The sequence below is a fragment of the Plutella xylostella genome, chromosome 16 (genome assembly GCF_932276165.1).
Source record: "Plutella xylostella chromosome 16, ilPluXylo3.1, whole genome shotgun sequence".
NCBI lineage: Eukaryota > Metazoa > Arthropoda > Insecta > Lepidoptera > Plutellidae > Plutella > Plutella xylostella.
This window is the reverse complement of record NC_063996.1, coordinates 4,941,778-4,969,362: the sequence shown is the minus strand read 5'-3', so window position 1 is coordinate 4,969,362 and position 27,585 is coordinate 4,941,778. Positions and strand designations below refer to the sequence as shown.

The following is a 27,585-nucleotide window of genomic DNA, read 5'->3' as shown; positions in this document are numbered from 1 at the left end:
TGTTGGCTACCACCCGCCCGATGTACCGGCAAGCCAATTTAAATTTACTGCGCGCGCCGCACGTGTTGTATAAAATGAAATCCCACTACCGCGCCGAAACACGCACCAAAAAAACCCTAGAAAATGCTGCTCAAGCGCCACCCCCTAAACGCTAGTGGCTGCTTACTTGAACCACGCCTGCTTCTGAGCGCTACCCTTTTCGTCCCTCCTTCGCACACCCACTAGGCATGACACCATCTCGCTCTCTCTCGTGTCGAGTTGAAAAAGCTACGGGTTTTCTGGCAGTATGCGTTGAGATTTCGCGCGCGTCGGTGCGTCGTAGTGCGTTGCGAAGAATTCGCGGGGTGTCAAGTGTTTGAGTGTCCGTGTTGGGTGCCGAAGTGGCGGGCTTCCTTGCCTCAGGACGGGGGGCCCATGCCCCCTTCCACCAGCACCACATTGGTAAAAGTTAGTGTCTTGTGAAACGACATTAATTCAACATTCAAGCCTTTCTGCATCCAAGGAAATTGATGTGATCTATGGTGGATGATTGAAATTTGTGTTCTACACCTACATAATATAGATTATTACAAATAAGCTCCTATATCTACCTGCAAGAATTTGGAAGGGAACACGATGTTGCTACCAACTAGAAGTTGTAGCTTAGGTAATTAAATTAAACAATTAAACAGACATAATACTTAATAGTGCCTAACGAAAGTGATGATAATAATATGAAGTTGATATAGCTTGATAGAATATACTAATCTGATGGAGATGTAACCTATCTCAATCAATGCATTTTAGTATAACCTTCCTAATTTGCACCATCTAGGTGCCTATTTGATTTTGAAACCAGAATATGAGTTGAAAATTTGTATTGATGATCGCCATTGACATATTATGTATCCCATATAGGTATATCCCAAAACATACTGAATTTTCTTTGGTAATATAACAAGATAATAAGTTTCTGCTTGAGATAATTAAAAGGGGTAGATAAGCATATAAAATGTAGGCCTAAAGATTATTCAGTGGAAGGATACCCATGAGGATCAAAATGATGAAAAAATGCAGAACAAGGAAACATTGCAAACTTTATTAATCCTAAAAACATACAAAGGAGTCGACATTAGTTGTATCTATGAACCATCCACAAACAACTGAGGCGATAGAGGATATCTTACGTTAACCGAAGTAGCTATTAAGTATCCTAGAGATAATTGTAGTGTGAAAGTAAAATTAAAGAAAATCAACGGCCAAGAAATTGCAGATTTTAGAAACAACAGAAGTTTTCTCATAGATGGCTATCAGTGATGGGGTAAAATCCTTTCAAGGAGGAAATGAAAATATATCTCTCTGAGTTTTAAAGATTTACTTCAACGATATCCAACTTTGTGGAGTTTTGATCTGATTTAATATAATACATATAACTATAATATAGAACACGGTAACACCATTTATAGATTTAAGAATGAGGTTGATAAAAAACAACAGTTTCATGAATTGAAATGACAAGGACTGCGAACCCTGTGTAAGATTTAAGGAGGGTTTAGTGTTACCTACATGAGAAAAAAATAGATTTTTATGTAAGTAATTCAATTGAATTACCATTGAGATATTTGCAATGACAAATGGACCAAAAATATGAAAATTTGAGGCTAAAAATATAAAGGATAATATAAAATTCGGTTCCTGAAAATTAATTCCGTTGGGTACTTAGGCTAAGAAAGAACACAACAACAGTAAAAAAGGATTAAAATCTAAAGAAGTTAGGTAAAAACTCCCAGCATCATGAAGATTAAATCCTCTGGATCCTCTCAAAGATTAAATCGACTCTTGTCTATGACTATATAGACATACTCACTAAAAAAAAATCATTTCTTAAGGAAGCGTGCCAAAAAGAACGGATTACACTTGCAAATATTTTTTTGTTCTACTATTGGGTGGCTTTCTGAGAATTATACTAAGCCAGTTTGCAAATCTGTCTAAAGTTAAGATGTTGTGTAATGTTGAGATGGTATCATGGTTTTTAAGAAAAAATAAAAGCCAAAGATTATACATTTTTTGAAGGAATATTTTTGACAAGTGATAGACCTTTGTGTAAGATAACCGACCTAGTGATTCGACGATTATGAAAATTCTAAGAATCAAATGATACCTACTGGGTTTTGAGTTTCCTTGACGGATTAACTAACGCGGCCGTCGTTTTTTAAAGGTTTTCAAACGGTTATAAGCAAAAACCTTTCATTAATGCTTTAAAGAAGAAAAATATATCTTATTGTAGTTCAAGTACCTAGTCCTAAACTTTAAAATATGTGAAAGTCAAAGACATTGAACTTGAATGAAAGTCCTATTTCAAACACTAATGTTTAGCACACAATCCAATTTTACTGTATAATCTAAAGCATTGTGTTGTAATTTACAAGGCGAATATTGTTGAATAATTTGCTTTCAAAGTGCATTTTGGCATTATTCGAATGTTTAACCCTGCATGCATGCAGATTTGTAGCACTTCTAAGGGAATGAAACAAAATTCCTAAAATGTTATTTTTTTATCAAACTGCATGGTTTTTGTGACTGCAGAAACGATACTGATTATTAAATTTGTGAAATTTTTATCTTCTCTTTAGAGAAGTACTTATGTTCCTTGTATTTTAAATTAAAAAAACAACCTTCCCGTATCATTACCTACCCTGTCACCCAAACCAGGTTTTGACTTTCGAAAAACAAAACTTTTGCACTGTCAAACACAAACCGTAAAGTTTCGTAAGCTTTTCAAAGTTTAACAGAGATACCACTGTCAGCTTATTATTATTACAGTTGAACTCGACAGCCTAAACAGCGTGACAGCGGTAAATTTAAAAACCAAAAAATCACACGCACCGCCGAATATCCTTTGGCTCGGTGAATCGTAATTTTTGAACGCACCGACTGAAATGGCGCGAGACCAATCGGACATTCTGATTTGAATATGGAATATTAAACACAAACCACCTCGGCGACCTTCATAAATTCGGCTAATAAACGTCAAAACGCGCCGAGCGGAATGACGAAAGAATACCACAGAAATATTTTGAAAAAAGAAACGATAGGGTGTTACACTCATTGACGTTGTTTTTATAAGGACCGCAGCGCTGCGATGTGCCATGCCGCTTCTTATGATATATCGTTTAAAAGGGATCCAGCTGTAAATCATGGGTTTATAGTGTCGTTCTTTGAACGTTGTCCAAACGTAGGCAGTCGTGTCAATTTACGACAGTTATGAGCAAGGTATAACCAAAGATGTGTAAATGAGACTACAGTTAATTGCACGCAGGATATAGGACCTGATTGAAGGTCTACAAGAAGGTAGATAAATAATTATAAATAACATACCTACCAGCTATACATTAACATAGCTATACCTACAAAATTATGTGTAAAGTAAGATATGTTAACTGTAAATGTTAATACGCCTGTTTACTAAAAGTTACAAAGTTGCAGCATCTGCGTACGACACACAAATATCTTTGATCACCTTTATTATTTCTGGTTTTACTTTATCGACGGGTCTGATAATTTTGCCGTATTTCATATCATATGAAACTACCATAATGGTGAATATTGGTATGTATATGTATAAATTTTTACGTATTAAATGAGAGTGATTGTTTAATATAGTAAGTTTAGTACCTATAGACTTAAAGGATCATGTAGATCTACAATAATTGTCAACATAAGTATCAAAATTATGTAGCACAGTACCTACATGGAGTATATGGAGTTGTTTTACAGGTATGGGATATTGTCAAACACCCTTTATACACCTACTAACATTCTGAAATTTTAGTTATTAAGTATCAACTTATAGAGCACTATGCCCCGTAAGATAAAAAGAAAATACTTAGATACTTTAATAATACCTAAAGTTATAGCTGTTTTAACGTATTATACCTACTTAACTAGAAATTAACACCCATCTTAATTACTTTTAGAGCACTATGCCTCGTAAGATAAAAAGAAAATACTTAGATACTTTAATAATACCTAAAGTTATAGCTGTTTTAACGTATTATACCTACCTAACTAGAAATTAACACCCATCTTAATTATTTTCTCTAATGATCTTCAAGAAGCGGCAACTTGCAATATCACTTCGGGTATTCTACCCAGTCGAGTCGGCTGCACCCAAGAGCCTGTAGGTAAAACAGAGCGGCTATGGCCTATAGCGTATGCCAATAAAACTTTATTCTACCTCTGCTTTATCGATCGTTAAACGCGATTCCTATTACGCCTGCAGCTTCGCCGCTACCATTTTTATGTACCTATAGGTACCTACGTACTGGCTATGAGCAGGTTTTATAAATATGTTATGGCGGTACCGGCATGCACAGAGTACTGAAAACCTATCGGATAAATTTTAAAATTAATGTGCTTATAAGTTTGTATATATGGATAACTTGTGAGTTCCTAATGTTTCGAGCTTTTCATTTAAAATACCTAGAGTTAAGTTATTTTCATAATGTAACTTCATCTAACCTTTCTAAATTTATAACAATAACAATGAATAAGATACTTACGTATTCAATTTTTAATAAGTAGTTGAAATTCAGAAAAATTTATAAAAAAAATATTATTATAAATTTTTACCTCTCTACTCCGCCTACGGCAGTTAAACACAATCGTACGGTTCTGTGAAGATGGAGGCTGCCCACTAATTTTAATTGTGCGTAAAATAGTTTTGAGCTGCTACTGTTAAATAGCATGCCTTGAGGTTAACTATTTATTGGTAGCGATTCTGATCGCACCGAATTTAAATTTAGTAATCTCAAGTCGATGAAATACAAATTTATGATTAAAGTACACTAAAATCTCATATTACCTTATGACAATTGTAAAGTTGACAGCATAGAGGTACTTATATAATTAGTAAAATTATAATTAGCGCCTTCAGAATGGCTACCACTGCCCGACATAACAGGTTGCCCCCGCGAGCTTTGGGCAAATTGATCTTTATGTGTACCAATATGCCCTGAAAGTTTGCCCGCGATGCGACGGGCATTAGCAGTTAAGTTTTGAATAGTCTTTCCCAGAGGAATAGCTAGTTCTAGAGTAATCACTGAACATAAAGATATAATGTATAGTAAGGTACTATAATGATAATTATCTGCCTACTTATTTATAAAAGATTAGTGCTGTTACAACATGGGTATTTTAATAAATATATTATCAACTACCCGTCCCGTTATAGGAACTATACATTGTAAATAGAATTCTATCAAAACAATACATTAGGTTTAGGTACTATGAAGACAAGAATTTCATACATACCAACACAATTTTACAACCAAGTCTTACAAAAGCTCAAGATCATGATGAAGTCATCATCATTCCTCGTATAACAGTTTATGATCTCTAACATAGACAGACTTCTATTGTACCATATATCTGTGAACGACCTATAGTATAGTATAGCTATATTTATGTATTCTTGTATAGTATGTATACCTATACCCTATACAAGTATTTGGGTTAGTTAATTTCCCTGGCAACTGGACATACACAATTTAAGCGATAAGGCTGCCTTTTTGTGTTACATACTTACAACAAATTTGTAACGTTACATGGTTACAATTAATTAGTAAATATTGTAGTTTTGCCATTGTACCACCGACCTAGATTTGAACAGTTAAGTCTGGTTAATAGTCGTAAAGATATTTTGAGATTGTAACTACAGAATAATAAAAGTGATTTAAGCTATAATAAATGCAAAAGTGTGTTATGAAGATGTTACTTTGTTATTATCATAATTAGAAGTGAATTTTGATGGGCTTATGTTGTTATGATTAAATTATCTCTATTATTAGTACAAAATGCTCAATTCTTAAACATATATTTATGGGGAAACCTATATTCCTATTGTGTTCTTTACTTTTTACAACACTGTGATATTAATATTACCTTAGGTAATTAAAATATGAAATAATTTCTAGCAGAAATAAGAAAAACAAAGATTTATTCATGATTTATTTTACTTTTTCAGTAGTAGAATTTATATATAAATTTACTACAGACCTACTTATATGACTATAGATGCCACAGATGCACTCATTTCCATGAGAACCGGACGTGCCGATATTTGTATAGGAATTATTATTTTTGACACTGATAATGACAGCTGGATGGAACAAAATTTATGAAACAAAAGTTGATCATATTAAAAACCTTTTAACACGCGCAGTATGTACACTTGGGGAATCTAGTTATATAGGTCTGTGATAAGTAAATACTTAATTTCCACCTGCCAACCTACTGATAGTACTGATATCCACCGTCTCCTCCCCAGGACGCGGCGAGGCTGGCGGCGCGATGTCGTGCGCCGGCTGCGAGAAGCCCATCCTCGACAAGTTCCTTCTGCACGTGCTGGAGAGAGCCTGGCATGCCGCCTGCGTACGCTGCGCCGACTGCCGAGCACCCCTGGCTGATAAATGCTATAGCCGGGACAACAAGCTGTTCTGCCGGAACGACTTCTTCAGGTAATATGGGATCCTGGTATTACGTTGTGCTGGCACTCGGCCTGTGTGCTGCGCAGACTGCCGCGCTCCCCTGGCCGACAAGTGCTGGAACAACCAAAAAGCTTTCTTCAGTTCAGTCTTTTTGGTTGTTCTGGGCTCCTGGTATTTTGTTAAGCTAAAAACTCAACATTACTTTGTTACATATAAAACCTTCAAATGTGTGGTCTCCCCATAGGCAAACAGGAAGGCCGCAGTGAAAAGGCAACCATTATCCGCTTTCAAATAACTATTATTTGATGACGCCTATCCACAAAAACTGAAGTGCTATAATCACCGATTTTCAAATTATATGGCGCCAAAAACGTTTGTTGTTTAAGGAAAAAAAGCAATTTAGTAAGTTTCGTCGCAGGTCAGGTAACAGCGGAAAACGGTTCACTTACGACTTCCGCCGGCCTGATGGTTTAATTTTGTGAGTTTTTCGTAATTTGATGAGTTCATTTCGGTGACATTTTCGGTACCTAACCTGAGTGACGTCATTTCCGGGGCACTTTGGCATTATCAATCGACGAGGGCTTGGGGACCGGTAGTTTTGTTTCTTTAAATATTTTTTTATACTAAACAGAGAACTAGGTACGGTGGCCTGCGCCTAAAAGTATACAGGCGGAGTTTTTAAAATAGCGATCCCTGATGATGAAGGGACCAGCTACATACATATGTTATAAATCCGGGGACGTGTTGTATGTGATGTGTGTAGCAGTGGTGTATATGTGGATGTGCTTGAGCAGCATGTGAGCTTGTGATCTCTATTTTAAAAACTCCGCCTGTGTATACTTTTAGGCGCAGGCCACCGTACCTATACCTAATATACTTTTACCACTGGTGTGGTGGATCACTACAACCTTGATTATAACTTCAAAGGTACCTGTCAAAATATAAAATTTAATGTCCTCTACCCACATAGCCGGCATAACTCATGCCTGTCTCGTATTATCTTAAAATAATTATGAAATACCGAAAGGATCTGCCTTCAGGCTCTTGCAGGGAGAAGACTGCGCAAAGATATAAAGAAACATTGCACTGTCAAGAATGGCAATAAAAAGATAACAACAACATACTGTACTGACATCGCTGATGGTTATAAAAATTATAATATAGGACGTGTAAAAACGAAACATGCGGCAAAATTAGAATTTCAAAAGGCGAATACCTATATCTACCGACCAGATAATTTGCGCATATTTAGTTTTCACCTCATGATTTTCACACACTTTCCATTAGGTATTGTTTATGGTATCCTTTTACTATGGGTTCCGCTCATCTGGCATAATCTTTATTGACCAAAACTCATTTCGCATAACTCGTATCGTCTAAACTTTTTTGGCCGAACCATCACTTTGCCAAGACTTATGTGGCATAAGGCTCGTTTCGTCTAAAAATCTTTAGGCACAATCTTTAAACACCTAAATTTCGTTTGCTCAAATTTATGTTCGTCTATACCTATGTATAATCTTGTTTCTCCTAATGTTATCTTAATAAATAATATATTAAGTATGTAGTAAATGTACAAATTGTGGTATTTTTCTCCTACATCCCGAAAATCACGATATTGTATTATCAAAAAATCGAAAGTTAACGACCAATATAATTATTACAAAGCCCATGAGATCGAAACCTAAAAATAGGTGCGACGACGAGCAAAGCGAGGAGGAGCGTGTTAGGTGCACATGTTCATCAAACCAAAGCGGAGCGCAGCGAAGCGGAGCGGAGCGTTTTCCAAACAGCGGAAACAATACAAGGCACCAGTTTGCGCTATGTAGGGAGACGCTCCGTCAAAGTTAAAGCCAAACGAATATTATTACTTTGTATAAACCTATGCCATAGCATTATTAGGCTATTCAAGATTTGGCCATACCATTATTAGGCTAAACAATGTTATGCGAAATAACTTTTTACTAAACGAGATTTATGCCATACGATTTTCGGCGTAACGAGACTTTGACCAAACGTTACTATGCAATACGAGATTAGGCAAAAAAATCTTATGCCAAAAAAGGTAGAACCTTTTACTATACCGCATTCGCAAATGGTTTTATTTTTTCGCATGTATCCGTTCTGAATTTGCAATTTGAAAATCGAACAGTTTTTAAATTGAGGAATGATGTGCGTTCGCGACATAGCGTGGCTGCCAGTGCCATAAGTACAGCGAAACTGACTTTATGTTTTATTCATGCGGCCTCCATCGTTTATGCAAATGGAGCTGGTAATAATTCAATGTGATGATAAAATAATAATAATAAAAAAGGATTGCCGCGAAAATCGAGTTCGCGGTATGTTTTTCTGATAGGCTCCGAACACGAAATGGGGATGTTTGTCCAGAGTGTGGTGTGGGCACTAAAACTCGCAATTTTATGTTTTAGCGCATAATGAATGGCCATTCATTTCCTTTTCGGCTTCACAACATACTCTACCGGCTTTATTATTTAGAAATAACCTAAATTTGGACGTCCGTAATATTGCTAACATTAAAATAATAGGTTTGATTTTGGTGCTGAATGAGTCACTCAGTGCACCCCTTCTGCTCTACCACGTTGTGTTCTGAGGTGAGTGAATAGGTAGAAGGCTTATTTTTCTTCAAAACAGTTATAGTTGTGTTACGTAATCATTTTCATTTTTTACCGTATAAAACATAAAACTTATAGATGCCGATGTAGGTACAAGACTCCTTGCCTGCACCTCCATTTTCCACTCTCAAAGGAGTTCTGCAATTGCAACTTTGACCTCCTTGCTCCTGTGTCACACATGCAGCCAGTGACTTGCACATTTATATTATCATTGTCCTTTTATTGATCGGCTCGTGCGTAATTCTCATTTTAAGACTGCGACATGCCTGGGCATGTACTATAGCTGTGTGTGATTGTAAAACTTGCGTAGTAGAAGGCCAAGTGCTCTGGTTTATGACTTAGCACACCTATGAGGACCACTGCAAGGTTATCTGAGAGGTTTTATTGAGGCTTTACCTAATATTATTATTATTTTAGTACCTAGGTACATAGTCTATTATATTATTGATGAGAGATGATAAAACGCTAACACTAACTCGTGAAACACTCGATAATTTGTACCTAGATGATGTACCTATGCCCATAATGTGAGCTAAACATAATCGGCACTGTAAAGATCCGATTGATGTGTATGTTGCTATGTTACTTTCTTAACATTGTAGGTATCAAGTTCACAAATGCTCAGAACAACCATTCAATCGGATTTCGTCTCTCACCATCATCTCTGGCTTTACAGTAATTTCCCATGCCTGCGCTTCAACTAGTCCACTAAAAAAGTTAATTTTTAAAATATTCCAAAAAGGTTGTCGACCGCTGACACTCGAATATCAAAACTATGATTAACGGTCATTAAGATAGCTAGTAGCTCGTCCGACATTTTTTTTATCATGATAATCGGGCTTTCTTTGAGAATATTAATCGGCTAGTCTTGAAATTCATTTGCATAAGTTTAAGTCGAGTTTTGTATTAAAACGCGGTGTAGTTGGTAGGTGAATAATTTAGAGTCATAAATTTTGCGCGACTACAGGTGTTAAAAGACGATGGTTACGTTGGTTTTATCTAGCTTGTCGATGCCGACTACCTGTTTTGTGTTTTTCTATCATTAATTTTATTTATTTCTAGCGGTTTCTTGCCATAAATGTAATATTTCTACGGGCACTGCACTGGCATCAATCTAGCGTGAAAGATAGAAAATAAGTGACGCAGGTATCCTCAATTAACACAACAAGAACATAAACACCATTTCTACCCTTCACAAGCACCTTTTCTTTGCATCCTTATTCCGAGCGTCAACTCCCAGCCTCTTTCTAACCTCCACCTATTTTAACCTCAACCTCCTTGCCCGCAGGCGGTACGGGACGAAGTGCAGCGGCTGCGGGCACGGCATCTCGCCCTCAGACCTGGTCCGCAAGGCGAGGGAGAAGGTCTTCCATCTCAACTGCTTCACGTGCCTCGTCTGCAGGAAGCAGCTGTCCACCGGCGAGGAACTCTACGTGCTGGACGACAACAAGTTCATATGCAAGGAGGACTATTTGGCGGGAAAAGCGCCGACTACGCATCGTAAGTTTTTTTCTAAGTTGCCAGTGTGTAGATGTTTTTATAGACAGCATAGAGTGTGTGGATGATGTGGTTCTTTCCTTAACTTTCTTAAACATATGGGTAGCTGAAATAAAAAAAGTATAGTTTGTATTAAATCCATGTTGCTAACAAATGAGAGATGCAAACAATGGCAAAGTAAATTCTCGTTTTCGCAACATCTAATAAAACATGTGACACGCTATGTCATGCCGGCAATCGCTCATGCATATTTCTGATCCATAACAGTAAACTAACTTCAGCCACTCAGAATAATTACTTCTGTATTCGAAGGCAGAAATGCCTGTTTAATTTTCGAACATGACGTGTGAAAATTACCTTCTTGGTGCCTCTAAATAGTTTTTTTTAAGAACGTATCAGGCGGCAACAATAAAACTTTCGAAGCACCCATTTTGAAATCGGATTTTTCGATCAATACAAGCCGTGGTTCAGTGTGCAGCAGAAAAAAAGAATAAAGCTCCAACAACGACGATAAAAAGCGAACCGCATTACACATTAGATACGTGCTTAGCGGTCACGCGGTAACTTTTTTTAATTCATCAAAAGAATAATATAACTTGAAAAAGTTACGACACGAGCTCGAGAATAAGTACTACAGAAGACACTTTTTAGGGTTCCGTAGCCAAAATGGCAAAAACGGAACCCTTATAGTTTCGTCATGTCCGTCTGTCCGTCTGTCCGTCTGTCCGTCTGTCACAGCCGATTTACTCGGAAACTATAAGTACTACAGTGATGAAATTTGATGGGAATATGTGTTGTATGAACCGCTACAAAAATATGACACTAAATAGTAAAAAAAAGAATTGGGGGTGGGGCCCCCCATACATGTAACTGAGGGATGAATTTTTTTTTTTCGATGTACATACCCGTGTGGGGTATCAATGGAAAGGTCTTTTAAAATGATATAAAGTTTTCTAAAAAACATTTTTCTTAAAGTGAACGGTTTTTGAGATATCAGCTCTCAAAGTCGTAAAAAGTATGTCCCCCCCCCTCTATTTTTATAACTACGGGGTATAAAATTCTAAAAAAAATAGAGGTGATGCATGCTAATTAACTCATTCAACGATTTTTGGTTTGATCAAAGTATCTCTTATAGTTTTTGAGATAGGTTGATTTAAAGTTTATTATATTTGCTGCTACGGAACCCTTTGTGCGCGAGCCCGACTCGCACTTGGCCGGTTTTTTTTAAATTTGAATCTCTGGATTAAGGGTTCAGATTCAGAATAACAATTGAATCATTAACGATAGTTATTAAACATAGTCCAGATTGATTTAAATATATTTTCAATAGCTATATAGTTAATACATAATTAATTATATAGGTGTATCTAATGCTGTACTTACAAACCTTATAATAAATTGGTAGGTAAAAGTACAAGGTTGTCGAGACTCGAGGAGTATCAAATTAATAGAGAGAGTCCAAATATTTTGATTGGTGGATTGCTATCAGCCCTTTAATCTAAACTACAGAAGAACAGTTTCTTCCGACCCAAACAATTATGGATCTTGATAGCGAGTAGAGAAGACACAAAATCCCCCTGTTATATTTTTCCTATTCGGGTTTCCAGAATATCTGGTTTTATTTTATGTAAAGCCTGTAAATTAATTTATGTTTTAATGATAATATTATTCTGTTCTTGCTTCTGAACATTTTGCGATTTTACTGCCATATTTACTAAAATTATACGAATCTTCAGTACCTACGAATCAGTTTGTATTGAAATGAATTCAGCTAAAATTAGTTTTGTGTTGATATTATTACTTATAAAAATTAAAACCTAGATAATGATGTATAAACCTGGATAGATGTTGTGGTTGTGTCCCTATACATAAAATACACAATATTATAGTACGTTAAAAGTTGCCTTAAAATTGTATCTGATCCTCTGTATCTAACTTCTTCAAAAGTACCTAAGCAATACTTATCGCAGACTATAAACGATTGGGCATAAAGAACCCTCTGAAAGCTAGCTTAAAAAGCGTTCTAATTTTAAAATTCAAAGCTAAAAAAGAAAACCCTTCTAAAACCAACCCTTCAGTTGCAGGCGGGCGTTGTAGCGTGCGGATTGCGGCATGTGTGCGCCGGCGGCTAGGCAATGTTTGTCCAGCGTAATTATATTTATACATTGTTAGTGCGGATTCGAATCCGCGATGAACCTTGCGGGACCGCGAGCAAATGATGCGAGCAATATCCTCGTTATTTGTTTGCAGAACTAATATTTGGACAAACTCACTTGTTTAGAAAAAAGACAATTTGGTATTTTTTATGAATCCGGTTAAACGTAGGTAAATTACGCTTTTCAGAGTTTTCAGCTTCTTACAAAATTCCCAATAAAACAAAATATAACATCGGAAATGTAACCCTAAAACAACCCTAAGCCGCGCCAGCGAAATGATAGCCAGCGATATGCAACGTGTGGCAAATACGAAATTGTTTCCACTAGCTGCACTAAATCCCGTGGACGAGGAGATTAGGTGGGGAATCGAGTTCTGAGGGGCACGGCTAAGAAGCTTATGCGGTTATGGATATATGGTTAATTCAAAAACATCTGAACGATTATAGCGTACGTGGACATCGTATGCAATTGGAATTATAATTGAGTTCTGAATTAGTAATATTATTGTGTCTCGCATTCTGTAACATTTTGCGGGAATCCAAGCAACGAAGTAACTTCGGTTTAGCTAGAAAATACAACATCATAAAACGAAATAGCCTCCCTAGCCCTCCGCAGCCACCGCTCGCAATTCGCGTGGTATCTGCGCCCAGCATCTCGGGAGGGTCTGCCGGGCCGCGTGCGCGCTCCGATAAGTCTTATCAATCACACGCAGGCGTAGGGTTGACGCTTCCGACCGTGGAATGGGGAAATTCTAGTTTGGCGTGATCGCTTTTTGTTTTTGTTTAGTATTTTCTTTTTAGATAATTTAGCCGACTCTGAATGAACAATGCCTTAATTTAGGAACGTGATACGTCAAACTCGATCGAATATTAGTTTGCTGGCTTTCGGCGCCATTGACCCTATCATTTATAGCATAAGTTAATCGTTTCAACTCTATGAAGTAACTAATAGGTATGATTTCAGGAAAAACTCTACACAGCTAAAACAAATAACCTACCTAACAGAACGCTTCACGTTCTTCGACTTTTCTGACCGTCCTCAACGGTCAAGTCGCAATCTTCTCTTTCGTACCCCAGAGCATAATGCGGCAGGGTATTCTGATTCTTTCACTGTGACAGCGGTTCGCTTGTGGAACAAGTTACCACTGGATATAAGACAAACTAAGTCTATAGATCTTTTTAAATGTAAAGTTCGTCTCCACTACCTCCAAGAGCAGAACATTTTGCCTAACTGATCCCTATCTATGTGATGATGATGATGATAGTAATTTTATGTATGTATTTATGTATGTATGTATGTAATGTATTTATTTAGGTATCATGTGTATATTTATATTGTATAGATAGTTATATATTAAGATATTAATATTTCGGTTAAGTACTCAATATAAACCATCTTCTTTCTTCAAAGCCATAAGCACTACCAATCACTTTTTCAACATCACCAAAGGTTAACTGGTAGAAAATGCTGCTAGCATTAAGTTCGCCTTTGTACCAATTTACTTTGTGCAATAAAGAATTTAATAATAATAATAAATAAATAGGGCATTAATTCCACACAAATGCTTGTCCATCCGCGGATGGGGTTGCTCCCTCTCTGCGCAAACAGCTCACGGTACGGCTCCCGGGTGTTTGGCTTGCAACCGATACGAGTTGTTGTAGTTGTGATAGCAGCACGGCCCGCCGCGCTTTGGGTCCCGTCGAACTCTGCATCGATTATGCACGCCTGGTAGTTTTTTGGTTGGTTGCCGGTGAAACTTGAAATATTGTAGATAATTCTAGCAAAATGTCGTAAATTTTTCATATCTTTATCTTATAAGTATCAAAATAATTTATTCAGATTAGAATTCATGAAATCTAGCATCTAGTGCATATGCTTAAATATGAGAAGTGTATACCTGTGTTTGATTTTCAGGACACAAAAGGCATGTGAAGTTTTATTTTATAAATACCGTCAATCGAATTGTACCTATTTAACAACACCATCACCTAATATTTCTGGATAATTAGTACCTACCAGGAGTTATAAAGGTACTCTATACGTACATAGAATAGTTATGTATGTTTTTATATGTACGCGAGAAACACCGTGGAATGGAGGAGACCGATAGAATCCCATTTCGTACCCCCCAAGGGGGCGGGAGGGGCGCTATTATTCGCGACCCTGCATCTGACTGCCTGATCGACTTAAATAAGACGAGCAAAACATTCATGTTTTCAAATCTCGAATCTCACCAACGACTTTTGCGTGTAACTGTTCTGGCCGTGGCTTTGCAGATAGAAGTAATTGTGGGTTGGTCTAGCTATTTTAAAGGCAATAGAAAAAAATACTTATCATATAAAATGGAGGTACCTTTACCTTTTACTAGGGTTGTATAGAAATATTGATGTTTTGTTTGGAGCTAAAATAGAAAGATCATTATAAAGTGTATAAAGGCAGCGGTGCGCGGCGCGCCGGAGTTACGACGGCCGTCGCACTTACACTTATTATACTCACTAGTTTTACTGTCCTCCAGTTACTGCCAATTTCTTACCATTCTGTCCATATAAAATAGAAATACCGGTATTATATTCTGTCGACTCCACGTAGAGCTTTCAAAAACGCTACATTAAAAAGTTATAAAACCAGACGTAAATGTTTACGGCCGCCTATTTTATGGGCACGCTACCAAGAGATCATTTTTAACGATAAAAAATAATGGCGCGGCCGTCGCCGGGATGAAATGGAAACGCGATGTGGGAACTCTCGGCCCGTAATTACGGAAAATCGCACGAAAACGCCCGGACACGTTTGTTTTATTGTCCGGGTTAATTATGTCAGCCATTTTATAGTTTATTTATATTACGCTTTAGGTGTTCCATAAACACGCGTGTGCTCACGTGCGAAGGTCGTTGCAGGCACTCAAGGTATTTTCCTCACAATTAGCTCTGAAATAAAACTGCGCCTATTATAAACATAATCGATCGGGAACCTAAACGTTTTAGAAATCGTAATGTGGACAATTTGTGGCAAAAAAACGAAGCAACCAAATCGGTCAGCGATTTACGCAGCGTCAGAAGCGTACCCCACGGGCAAATTATCGATAATCGAGCGACTAACCAAATAACCGGTGTCGATACCAGATATCGACAATAATCGGTATAATCACTAGTGCCGCACGACTGTTGGCGCTCGCCATTATCAGACGTGCCCAGGAATTATCAAAAGTCAATTTTAACGTGACCCCTCAAAGTGTTCTAGTTGCCCATATATCTGGAGGATCTAGGGACTCGGCTCGATTGGTTGGCTCAATAGCTTTTTTGTAAACTTTAATTATTGATATTAAAACTATTATTTCCTAACAGTTATTGTCCGAGGGTCATGTCCGGCGTTTAGCGTAATTTGGTTGATTGAGCCTTCGCTGCTTCGCCGTACAGCGGTGGGATAATTTACTATACAATAATGACTTGCCTATCGAACGGTAGGATAGCTTTACGGGCCTATAACTACCTACACTGAAATAGCTAATCTATTTCTTTCCCTGGCATAGAAAATTGTTGGGTAACATTGTAATTATCCATGCAGATTTCCTAGCTAGCGCAAATAATGCATAAATTACCGATACCGTGTAATGATTTAAAAACTATAATATGTTACAGTCGTATCGTATCAGTTTACAGTAAGATTTGTTATTTAACCGACTACGAAAAAAGAGTGGTATCTCAATTCGTTTGTGTCTCAATGTTTTTTAAAGTTCTTATTTCCACTGATACTAAAACTAAGTTTTTTTAAAAAATTCAGAAGCTTTTTCCGTGCTTTCAGTGCGTGCCATGGCGCGAATATTGTTTATTTCCTTTAACCAGTATTGTGTGTTGGTAAATGCCGTGAAATTGGCTGGAGGCCAGTGTGTCCAGACCATTTCTTATAGGTACATGGCATAGTAACACAGTTAACCAATGAAATTACAACCATGAAGTATCCAGAATTACTTACTCTCCGAGTTTTGTGGCTCATGAAAAGTAAAGTTGCTTTTTAAATCATGGCTTGATCATTCTATAAGATATAAAACTTAGTTCGAAGAATGGAGTACCTACTTACCTACCCAATCTCTACCGATATAGGTACACAAATAGAAAAAGGAACTGCCAACATAATAAAAAGACATCTCAGACGGTCGGGGAGTTGGCGGGAAAATATTATTTCCTTATCTACCCCTCTCGTTTCCCCCTCCCAAACCTCCCCAACCCGCGCTTCGGGGTAAGAGTTATTCCATTTTCAAACTCGTTATCGTTGCCATGGTGACAGATTTCTCAAGAAAGCCGTTGGCTTCTTCCAATTTGATTCGGGTTTTCAGGAAATGTTTTAGTTTTAGTATTTTATACATTGTTATTTATAATTGTACAACATAGACAGATGTTTAAAACATATACATACAATTAATTGTACATATTAACGTAAATACTTATGCCATAATCTTACTATTTTGATACCAAATTCTACTTTTTAAACACCGATAACTCAAGCGGTCGAAACTTAAAAATATTGATTATTACACTATTTTTAAAACCTTAAAAACCAAAGCGATCTATCGTGCTCATTAGCCCAAGGCCTTAAGGCTCGGCGGGGCCCAAAGGCCCGTCCCCACAGGGGGCCTCCTGGTAATTGGGCCCCCTAAGACACATGCGCGAAAGGACCAATATTGGGTCTTATTTATCGGTTCACGGTTCCTCTTTTGAACCTATTTGTAAACGAATATTAGAATGTTCATTTGGTTTGTATTCTTTGTTTTATTTGAGCCATATTTCAAGTTCAGCAACCTTCCTCTGAAAGAAATTACAGCACGAAACAGCTCACGCGTCAATACCAACATCATAAAACGTCATCCGATACTCAATCCTACGCTTGTTCCTTGTCAAAACGAAGCATTCATTCATACAGGCGCATGCAAAACACGCGAATATTCAGCCTGCTTATGGAGACCTTTACCCTCCCCCCGCGCCAAGCGTTCCTCAGGTACTGCGGTGCTACTCCTGCCCCCGCGACCCTTCCGCGCAGTCATCGTCTCCTGGTACTAGTAACCCAACTCAACCTTAGCTTTTTAATAGTCCGAGTCCAGATTCGAATGCTGAACGCCTCATTTCTTTCGCTTCCTCGCATTAAAAGTGACACTGGACTAATTTAATCCTTATTTCAACTGTACTTGTGTTTAGTTTGGACTGCAAGTGCTGGTAAAATCCTAATTGATTATAACGACTCTAAAAGGTCTTATGTAATCTCGGGGTCAGTGATAATTTAATCCTAGATACAGCTAACGATAAGGTTATACGGATTTACAGGCTGTTTAAGATTTCTAAATTTATGGGTCAACATGAATGTAACTGGAACATGGTGGTGATCATACCAATGGATACTTAAATATCCTGGAACTTTCCAATGTTACGTAATGAATCAGTGTCTCTGAAAGCTAGTACCTACCTAAATGAATTTGCTAAACAATGGTCGCGGGAGGGTCGCACTTATTTACAAACCAGGTGTGGTCCAAATCTCCTCTGAGAGTGCTGGAAATCATGCGCAGCCTTCCCAGGCTACCGCATTTGACCTCCAGTTTATTGTTTCCAAAATTTTACGGCAAGCACTAAATCATTTATTTCCGAGAAACGTCAGACTTCGCGATTTTAGTATCGCTATGCAGACGTTTGATGAGTTTAATTTATATTTAAATCGTATTCCGAGAACCAATTTTAGCTTTATCATCAGCCTTTCCCAACTAGTTAGATAGACAACCGCCTCGTGGTTCACGCCTGTGTGTATGTAAATAAAACAAGAAAAGAATATATTAAAATGACTAGAAAAGACGCCGCTCGACAACGGGACTCAGCAATATTAATAACGCGAATAAAAAAAGTTAAAAATCGAACGCGGGAACAAAACGTCTATAGACAATATAGAGGAAAGGAACAAAGAGGTGAAAAAAGCGGGAAGAAACCTGTCGACGCCATGTTGTGGCGCTCGGCCTTCACGCCTCGCCCGCTGAAGATTATCTTTTGAAAAAAGTACCTCCCGTTCTGCGCCGATTCGATCCGAGAGGGCTTAAACTCCGTGATTGCTACCACACGTTTATGGCCTCTCATTGCTACTGATTTGAGTTCAGTTTCGAGTGTAGAGCTGATTAAAACTTTTTTTTCTTGAAACAGCACAGTCACCGACGCCTGCGCTGTCGGTGATGACCTGTCAATTCAGTCGTGTAGTTAAAAAAAAAGTGACATAAGACTGGTCGTCTATTATTTTGAGTTTTATGTGGAGAAATGGTTTGAGATTGATAGTGTTGTTTAATTATGTAGGCTGCGTGATGGGTAGCGGACTTGCGGTGGCTTTTGTTATGACTATAAATTATATAAGTAGTAGAGTAAGTTTCTGATATGCTCACGGCGGTTCTTGAGTGCCGTCATCTATATGGTTTTAATTTTTTTGACATCAGCATTTGTTTAAAATACTTATTTGCAACCATCTTTTTATGACGAAAAGTTTAACAAGTCGTTTTAAGACTTACCTATCCGACTTGTCTTTGAAAAATAAATGTTTTTTCTCTCTATTTACGAGTTTTACAAAGTACTATGTACAAGCAAACCATTGACTAATAAAGGACAATGGAAACATGATTATATTTTATTCCGTAGCAAATCGTGACCATCTCCATCTTTTATATTATATTTATTACAACTGCCCCAATCGTCAAATCATCAAATCCTATATCCATAAATAATAATAACTTCATAATAGGATAATAGACATAATGAGTAGTTGGACCTAGGTCACGTTTTGGGTATTTGTGCTAGTACGTCTAACTCTTTTCCTCTCATTTAGGGCTACCAGTTCAGAGCAAAATAACGTCCCATCTTTTACCGGTTGCAAAATTACTTTGTCGGACTTCAACTGATAACGTAATTTGAGTTTTTGTCTGACACAAAGAGTGGAAATTCGAAACTCTTGTATGTAGAGTCTGAGCTACCACTGAAGGCGCTGCACAATCACAAACTTACAAGACAGTGTCAAGTTTATCAATAATTAGTTCAGTTCCCGCTTTCTCCGTAAGACTTCAGTGGTGGCGTGGACTCTACCTACTCGCCACTCGCCGATGCATTACATACAGCACACAGACCAACAGACACATTGCTGTCCCAGCCAGCACACAGAGCAAGAAGGATAGCACGGAAAAGTAAATAAATAAAGCCACCGCTGCACAGCGCACGCACGGGCGCAATCTGCGCGGGTCACGATCCGCGGTCACGTCCCGCCTCGCAGCCGCCGGGGTTGCCAGCCGAAAAATAAATAAATTACCCTACAGTTCACAATAAAGTGATGGGAGCATTTTTGCAAAGACTTTTTGGCATTTTCAGTTATTTACATGTTTAAATGTTTTCATGACAAATTTGTGCTTAAATTAAGGTATAACATCGATTGAATACCGGCTCAAATTATTATTTAGGATCTATTTTCGTTTTCATTTATAATTTGATGGTAATTTTAACTTCAACAATGTTGCCTTCAGGAAAGTTACACTGGCATGGTACATGAAAAATTAATCTTTGATTTTGACGTGGGGTTACGATGTTTTTTTTTACAGAATCCGTGAAAATAAAATAGGCCCCCATTAGATACATAGAAACATACAAATAAGAAACAAAAACTTGATGTACCCGCAAATAATATAGAGGCTTTCATGATGATGTGTGCTATTTTAGAAATTCAAAGAACCTGGCAACATTGAAAGCTGTATAAACTCGAACTGCAGCCATTAGGTTATTCTATATCTAGCTACAATCATACTACAACTACCTGGTATGAAAATGCAAGCCACTTATCAAGGTTTGTGTAATTTATAATGTAGTAGACATAGGTATACGTAATAGGTAGACCTATAGGTTACTATGAACATTAGTTATGCTTCGGTATACCTACATATGTATGGATACATTTAAGTAAATTTAAATAGGATACCTACATTTTTCAGAGTGGAATTTTATTGGCAAGTTAACAGTAACTTTCAGGCCACTGGAGGCCGTACTTTGAAAGTTTATACCCCTCGGATACAGATGAAGCTTCAATAGAATAGAATACTCTTTGTTTTGCACCATTAAATAAAACATTACAATTTCACAACTTATAGATAAAATAGTACAAAAAGGCGGTCTTATTGCTTAAAGCAATCTCTACCAGACAACCTTTGGATGGAAGAGACAATATTAACATAATTAATGTCTAACGTAGGTATAGATCATTCAAATATATATCGATGTGTTATTAATTAATTATTAATAGAACCTCGATCGCGTACACATTTTGACAACCATAATCGGAAATGAAGACAATATCGAATAATAAAGAAATTTTCGAATTACTGAATTAATTTAATGTCGAATTCTAATTCCGAATCGTTTTCACTGGTTCGTAGGCCTCGAAGTTGAAGAAGAAGCACCAAGTTGTCGTTGCATTGTTTTGATTGAACACTCTTATAGGTTCCTAAGAAAAGTAGGTACTTACACCCTATTGAAAAGCCTATTTAATCATCAACTGTGGTACCTAGTTATCCACAAATCTATTGCTCTGACATAAATTCCGTTAAGACGCGAATGTAGAATATTAAATTATTGTAACAGCTGCTTTTTACAATAATTTACATGACTAATTAAGTGGTGTCACATTGACGTTTCAATTAGTCTATTAACATGTTGATATGACCATTTGAATGCATCGCTTTCGTAAGCTTTAACGGAATTAAGTACTCGAAATTTAATAGCGTTGGAATGAAAATGTTATTTTCTCATATCGATCCATTAGTCTACCTAGTACATACTAAATACGTATTAATTGCATATACAAACTAATAGGTACCTCGTACCACAGAATAATAACTAGTAACTGTTCAAAGAGTATCTAGGAATTATACAGTGAAAATCTGATTCAACTTTCCTTCCAGCCAGTGCTTTCACAACCAGGCTGAATGTGGCGCGAGTCCATGCAACAAGTCTCGCAAAAAAGAAGAAAAAACCCCTCACGTGCCGTCTAATGAGTTTCCAAGCGACATGCGTCCGTCATTGCGTCCGCAGTTTGATTGATCACTCGCTGCAAGCCATAATGGATGCCCTGGAGGGTTACTCTATACTGACGAAAAACGAACGAACGATAGCTGTCGTGCAATCGACATTATACAACCAGATAGAGACGTGGCTCGCGCAGCAGCGCTTCGAAACTTCGTTTTTCATATAGAGTGACCCGTGGTGCCTATATATTACAACCTTTACAACTAGCTGTATGTGTATGTTGGATGGTGTGTAGGTAATAATACTCGCAGGTACCTACATCCTACATGCAGAGTTGATGATACATTAAGTTTCCGTCGGACCCTGTGGAGTCAATGAATTTACCATTTCACTAAAGTATTTCTACTTGTCGTGTAAACTAAATTTAGGGCCCGAATATTTACTATAGTCGGTTTATATTCCACTAATGACCAAAGCGGCACTAAAACAGCACCGGCAAGGCAATTAATAACCCATAGAGCGTCCGCAATGATGCATGTTGAGAGGTCAGCGCCGGCGACCTGACAAACATAATGCTTCTTAATTCCGAACGGACCAAAAAAGGCGATAAATAATAGACGAGGCACTCGTAAAAGCAATATGTCAGCGTCGCGTTCCGCCATTAGAGACGCCATGTTTGATCTAACACAATGGGCTGCGCAGGCGCAACGTCTGGACAGATTAGGCGCCCATCACTCGAGAATGTGAAATATTACTGGAAAATTATTTTTTCATGCTACGAAGTGAATATTCGACCCCGTAACGAGGGGTCGCGTTTTTTACTAGCCTGATTTATCGGTCACTTGATTGATAGGTACACTTAGTTTTTTTTTCTGGTGATCCTGATATTGTATTTCTTTCAACCACCTTTTTTACTGAAAATGGGCCGGAACTGAAATACGATTTCAATATAACGTGTTATTTATAAAAAACATGTAAGTATCTGGTCTCTTTGTGCGGTGAGTCTTTAAACATTTTTTTTCACTACCAACACCGCAGAGTTTTGTCGGAGAAAAAACTGAAAAACCGCCACGTCACTGCGGCCGTGTCCGATGGCGCTACGAATCAAAATGCTACAAAATTGCGAAGTCATGCTCGCGCAAGCCTGTTTGATTGTGTTTCCCGGCTTCCCTCCCGTGGCTACCTGGCTCGAGAAGTCACGTATACTTTTGTGAGCCACCACCAACACAGTCTGACCCACTGTTGTCTGTGCGCTACTTCTCGATTTGCTCGCCCGCTCGGGGTCAAGGATAAATGGGCAGACGGAGTTGTGAATACGCTTAAATGAATAGGTAGAGCTGTACCTATAGGTAGGTATATCGTAAGGGTGGGTCAATGGGTGCCGTCTGCTCCTGACAGGGCAATCAACGAAATATAATGGTTAATATCTGAAATATAGTATGCTTTTCGAACATAAAACTACGCGTAGTGTGGTGTATCTGAAATATACTTACTTAATAATTATAAATTAAAATTCAGGATACTAATTAAGGATTTATCGATTTCTATAAGGAAGCCTAAAGAAGAAAAAGAATAACAAAATACAACAAAAAGCTCCTCAAAAGCTCTGTACACTGCTCTACACAAGTGTACATACATATAGAAATGCGTTTCGCACGCACGCTGCCGGCGCTTCGTTCGATAAAGGGGGCGTGGCCGTCGCCACCGCGCCACCAATCAGCGGCGGCCGTCGCGTGTGTGCGTGCGCGGGCTGCTTTCATGTGTGCCGCTACTTTCGCTGTGTACGACTGTACGTCGAGCCTTCCACACACCACCAAGCCTATATACACGGCTACTGGCTCCACAAAAGAGTTCCCATATATTTTATGTTCTTAGATCCTTATCTCGCGGTTTCTTATTTCATGTTTAAAGATGGTGGTCTCGAATTAACGGCTGCCGCCATAAACACGCTATAACGCACGGTAATACCCTTGTAGTACAATATAATCTGCGATTTTAATAGCGTTCTACAACGCTAATGGGTGGAGGTAGATCGCTTGATACCCACTTCTAATTTTGGGCAGGCATTATTCATGGAAACTGATTGAAATGTTAATAGTTCCCGATAAGGCAGATTTAGACGTTGGTCTATGATTTAGTGATGTTTTCGGCGATTATACTTTACCTACATAATTGTTTTTCAAAACGTTAATGTTAGTCTCAAGTGTAATTAGTCTACTGATAATAGAGCATTATGTTCAGTTCGTCGGTTATTACAAGAAAATACGCCTACAAAGTAAAATAATACTTATATTATATTAAATTGTAGATTTTTTTCAAGATTACATACATACATACAAGATACAGCTTTGGAAGTAGGTAGAGAGTAAGTAGTAAGTAGGTAGCTTTGTTTACAAAACAGTTAGCAATGGATATTGGAAAAATATGAATTTCTATATTTAAAACTTCATAAATACTTATACCATTAATGTTAATGTGACTTTTGGCCACACAATACAAATTAAATGGGCCTTGTAGTCTGCTATGTTCGTACCTTGATCATATCAATATAATGTATAAAATATTTATTTATCATCGTTCTTTTAGTAAAAATGCATATGCGATGGAAATATTTCATTTCAATCGCATATGCATATTTCATACTATATTTTGAACTTATACAATAGAATATACTTTTTTTAATTTTACGTTCACGTATCTAACAAACTGTTTAGCGAGATCCGGTAATATTTTACGACTGTATTAGGTTAGAAATTCAGAAATGGAACAGAATAACCGTCAAACGTTCTCGAATTCAAATTATTTTTGAATTCAGAGGTACCTATTCTGAAATCAATTTTAAACCGTTCCCCGATAACGACTTCCTTTGTACCGTTCGAAGGCTCCTAATCGAATTTTAGCGGGAAAACGGCCTTTTATTGTCGTTTGAAAACCGAATGGGAAAACGGTCTTTGATGTGGGAAAATGTCAAATGAGTTTCTGGGGCTTCTTTTTTAAATTAAAAAGTAGGTAGAAGGAGTAGGTTATTTGGTTTGGACGAAAAATAGAAGGAGTTTGTAAGTTAGTATTGTTTTAAACATAAAAGCTCTTAAAAACTTATATATCCTATGGGGACAGTCAATTGAACCACCCATTTGTATTTCTATTCTACTCTGTTTAGGTACTTAATTGCTTCGTATATATGTTAGATAATATTATGATATCCGTAGGTATCCCAAAAAACCGTAGGTATCATAAAAAAACTAACTTAAACAACCATGTTTTTATTGTCAAACGGTAATTCACACAACTTTGTTGTCGCATACTTCTTTACTTCCCGTATTATATCAATAAACACTTAAAAATCCTATCACCAGCCCATCATAAGTCCACCTACCCTTAAAACGATCAGGCCTGAGTGGCACCCGGTTACACAAACACTCTGGACTAAAACGACCAAGTATAAGCACCCTCACCCTACACTCTCTGTTGTTTATACTCTATGGCTACCACTCACTTCTTGTCCTCTGAAAATAGATATTGGGGACTCTTTTCGATGGTAACAAAGACTATGTTTGTCTAACAATTTATAGTGTTGCGAGACTGTTGGTTTGAATAGGCTATCAACATAGAAGCTGATATAAGTTTTGTTTTTTGTTAATAAAGTTTTATTAAAAAAATATTCTCGGTTAATAGAATACTACGAAGGAGAGCTTAGAGATTTCGTAGCACTTCGTAGCAGCGTAGCAATATCGTAGCATAAAAAAAACGATTATCAGAAATAACCGAAATATATGCTAATGACGCAAGATTAGCTAGTGGTTAGTATAAAAATACATTAATCATTCTTTTGAAGCATGCAAGTCATCAGTAAAAGAGAAATAGTTAATAAGTCGGATTTCCCTAACGCTAACTATACAAGTGAATTTGATATGTATCTTTACAATAGAATGGCCACTTACCTCTGCAGTGTTCTATAAGACAACAAGATAAGACACTTGTAGTGTTAAATAAAACCGAGTAATTAATGGATACTAATAATTTAAAGTTTTGTCATGGTTTCAGATGATTCATAATTTGAATTGAAAGAAAGAAGAAAATCCTAGATTATAATAGTTTTAATTAAGTTTCCTCTATTGTTTTGTAAATCAACATAAAGGTTTTGACAGGTATCTAAATTTTCGAACCAGGCGGACGACTCGACTGGCTGAAAAATGTTATACGTAAAAATGTTATAAATGTTATGGTATAAACTTCCAACGAAATAAAATTCATAATGTCTCAACAACCAATATGCGAGCGGAGCATAAAAGATAAAAGTGTGCATATAAATCGTAAAATACTAAACGATCTTCATTTTGACAGATGTTCATTCTATCATCGGCCAACAGCCCGAGGCTAGGCAGACGGGCTGCGCGGTCTTTGCGCTTCGACAAAAAAAAACTAAACGTCAAAATAATAAATTCCCTCCAACAGAATTTAATAAAGATAAATTTCACGTTATTACTCGATTATGCTAAAACTTGTTGTCGCTACTTGGGTATGAATTGTAAGAAAATGAGTGTTATTTTTGACCATTATGTAGGGATACGGATTTTTTACTTTATGAATTTACCATCCGAAAAACGATTGATGCTCCTTAACTCGTTACCTATTTGTCAGTTTGGCAAGAACCGAATATAAAGATGTAATATATAATGATTAATGCTGAATAATATATTCAAATTATTATTATTTTTTCTATTTATTTAGGATCACTGGGTTGATAATTAATTTTTAATCATATCGTAATGAAGTGACAAGAAGGATGTCATAGCTAACGCTACAGAACTATCACATCCTCTTTGGTAGCGTTTTATATGTAATTAATTTCACCACTGATTAATGATGAGAGCTACTGACATTACATGCACCTAATTAATACCTATGAATATTATTATTGATTTTGAAATAATTACTATGTTTGATTTTCAATTTTCGGTAGCTTAATAACGATGAGTTTGATGATTAAATTTGAAATCCAATTTAGTGTGATACATAACATTTTTATTTAAATAAGAAACCTAAATATTTCTGCAAATAGCAAATCATACTCAGTTTTTTAAATTGAGATTCCATAAAATGATCCTAAATTTATTGATTAAAAAGTTAACCTCAAACTCACTGCTCTATGGCTCGGAAGAAGCGCGAGGCTGTTATTATTCCAAACTCGGAAGGCCTCTTGAATCTCGAGTGGTTGTTCTGAGCGCCGGCCCGCCAGCGCAGTAAATATTTTATAACCCTCGAACTTGGTGTTTGAGAGGGTAAACGGTTTTTACACCCCAACCCAACCAAGGTTCCTGAGATGAGTCTGCTGTGATCGAATTGAAATCGAATTTTGTGGCACAACGTGAAGTATAAAATTTTATTCCCTTGCGTTTTTGTAAAGACTCTAGATATATTACTATATAAATTCTTAGGTACTTACTTATTTATATTATTATATTTTTATGAATATACTTCTATAATATCCTTAATTTCTTATAACGCATTTAGCGTCATATTTTATCGAAGTAAAAAGTAAAGAAGGTAGTACATATATTATAACAAAACTAACAAAGGAAAAAGGTTTTTAAAAATCCCTATCGTACAGGTACTCTATTATCGTTTATCATGCATCTCAAGTTTGTATCATGGTAGGGGCTCCAGTGCCCTCCCCACATCCAAGTATAATATAAGTAATTGTTTTTGTGGCTAATTCTTTCTGTTCCCATTTCTTTGAGGGGAGGCCATCGCATCGCTTGTCGCGAAATTGCATTTTTATTTAGTTAAAGAAACATGGGGTCGGCTGATTGCT

The 27,585-nt window shown here is 37.1% G+C and overlaps 1 protein-coding gene across 5 annotated transcripts in view; it reads left to right on the top strand.

Annotated features, from left to right (window-relative positions):
- The first annotated feature begins 274 nt into the window (after window positions 1-274).
- LOC105381118 (LIM/homeobox protein Lhx1) overlaps window positions 275-27,585 on the top strand; it is a 44,327-nt gene continuing 17,016 nt past the window's right edge. For 4 of the 5 annotated variants that reach the window (XM_048626402.1, XM_048626401.1, XM_048626399.1 and 1 more), the window contains exons 1-3: window positions 454-646; window positions 6,308-6,497; window positions 10,386-10,597. In XM_048626402.1, coding sequence (XP_048482359.1) covers window positions 616-646; window positions 6,308-6,497; window positions 10,386-10,597 — 433 coding nt within the window. In that variant the 5' untranslated portion in view covers window positions 454-615. The other variant, XM_048626403.1, reaches the window with a different exon arrangement.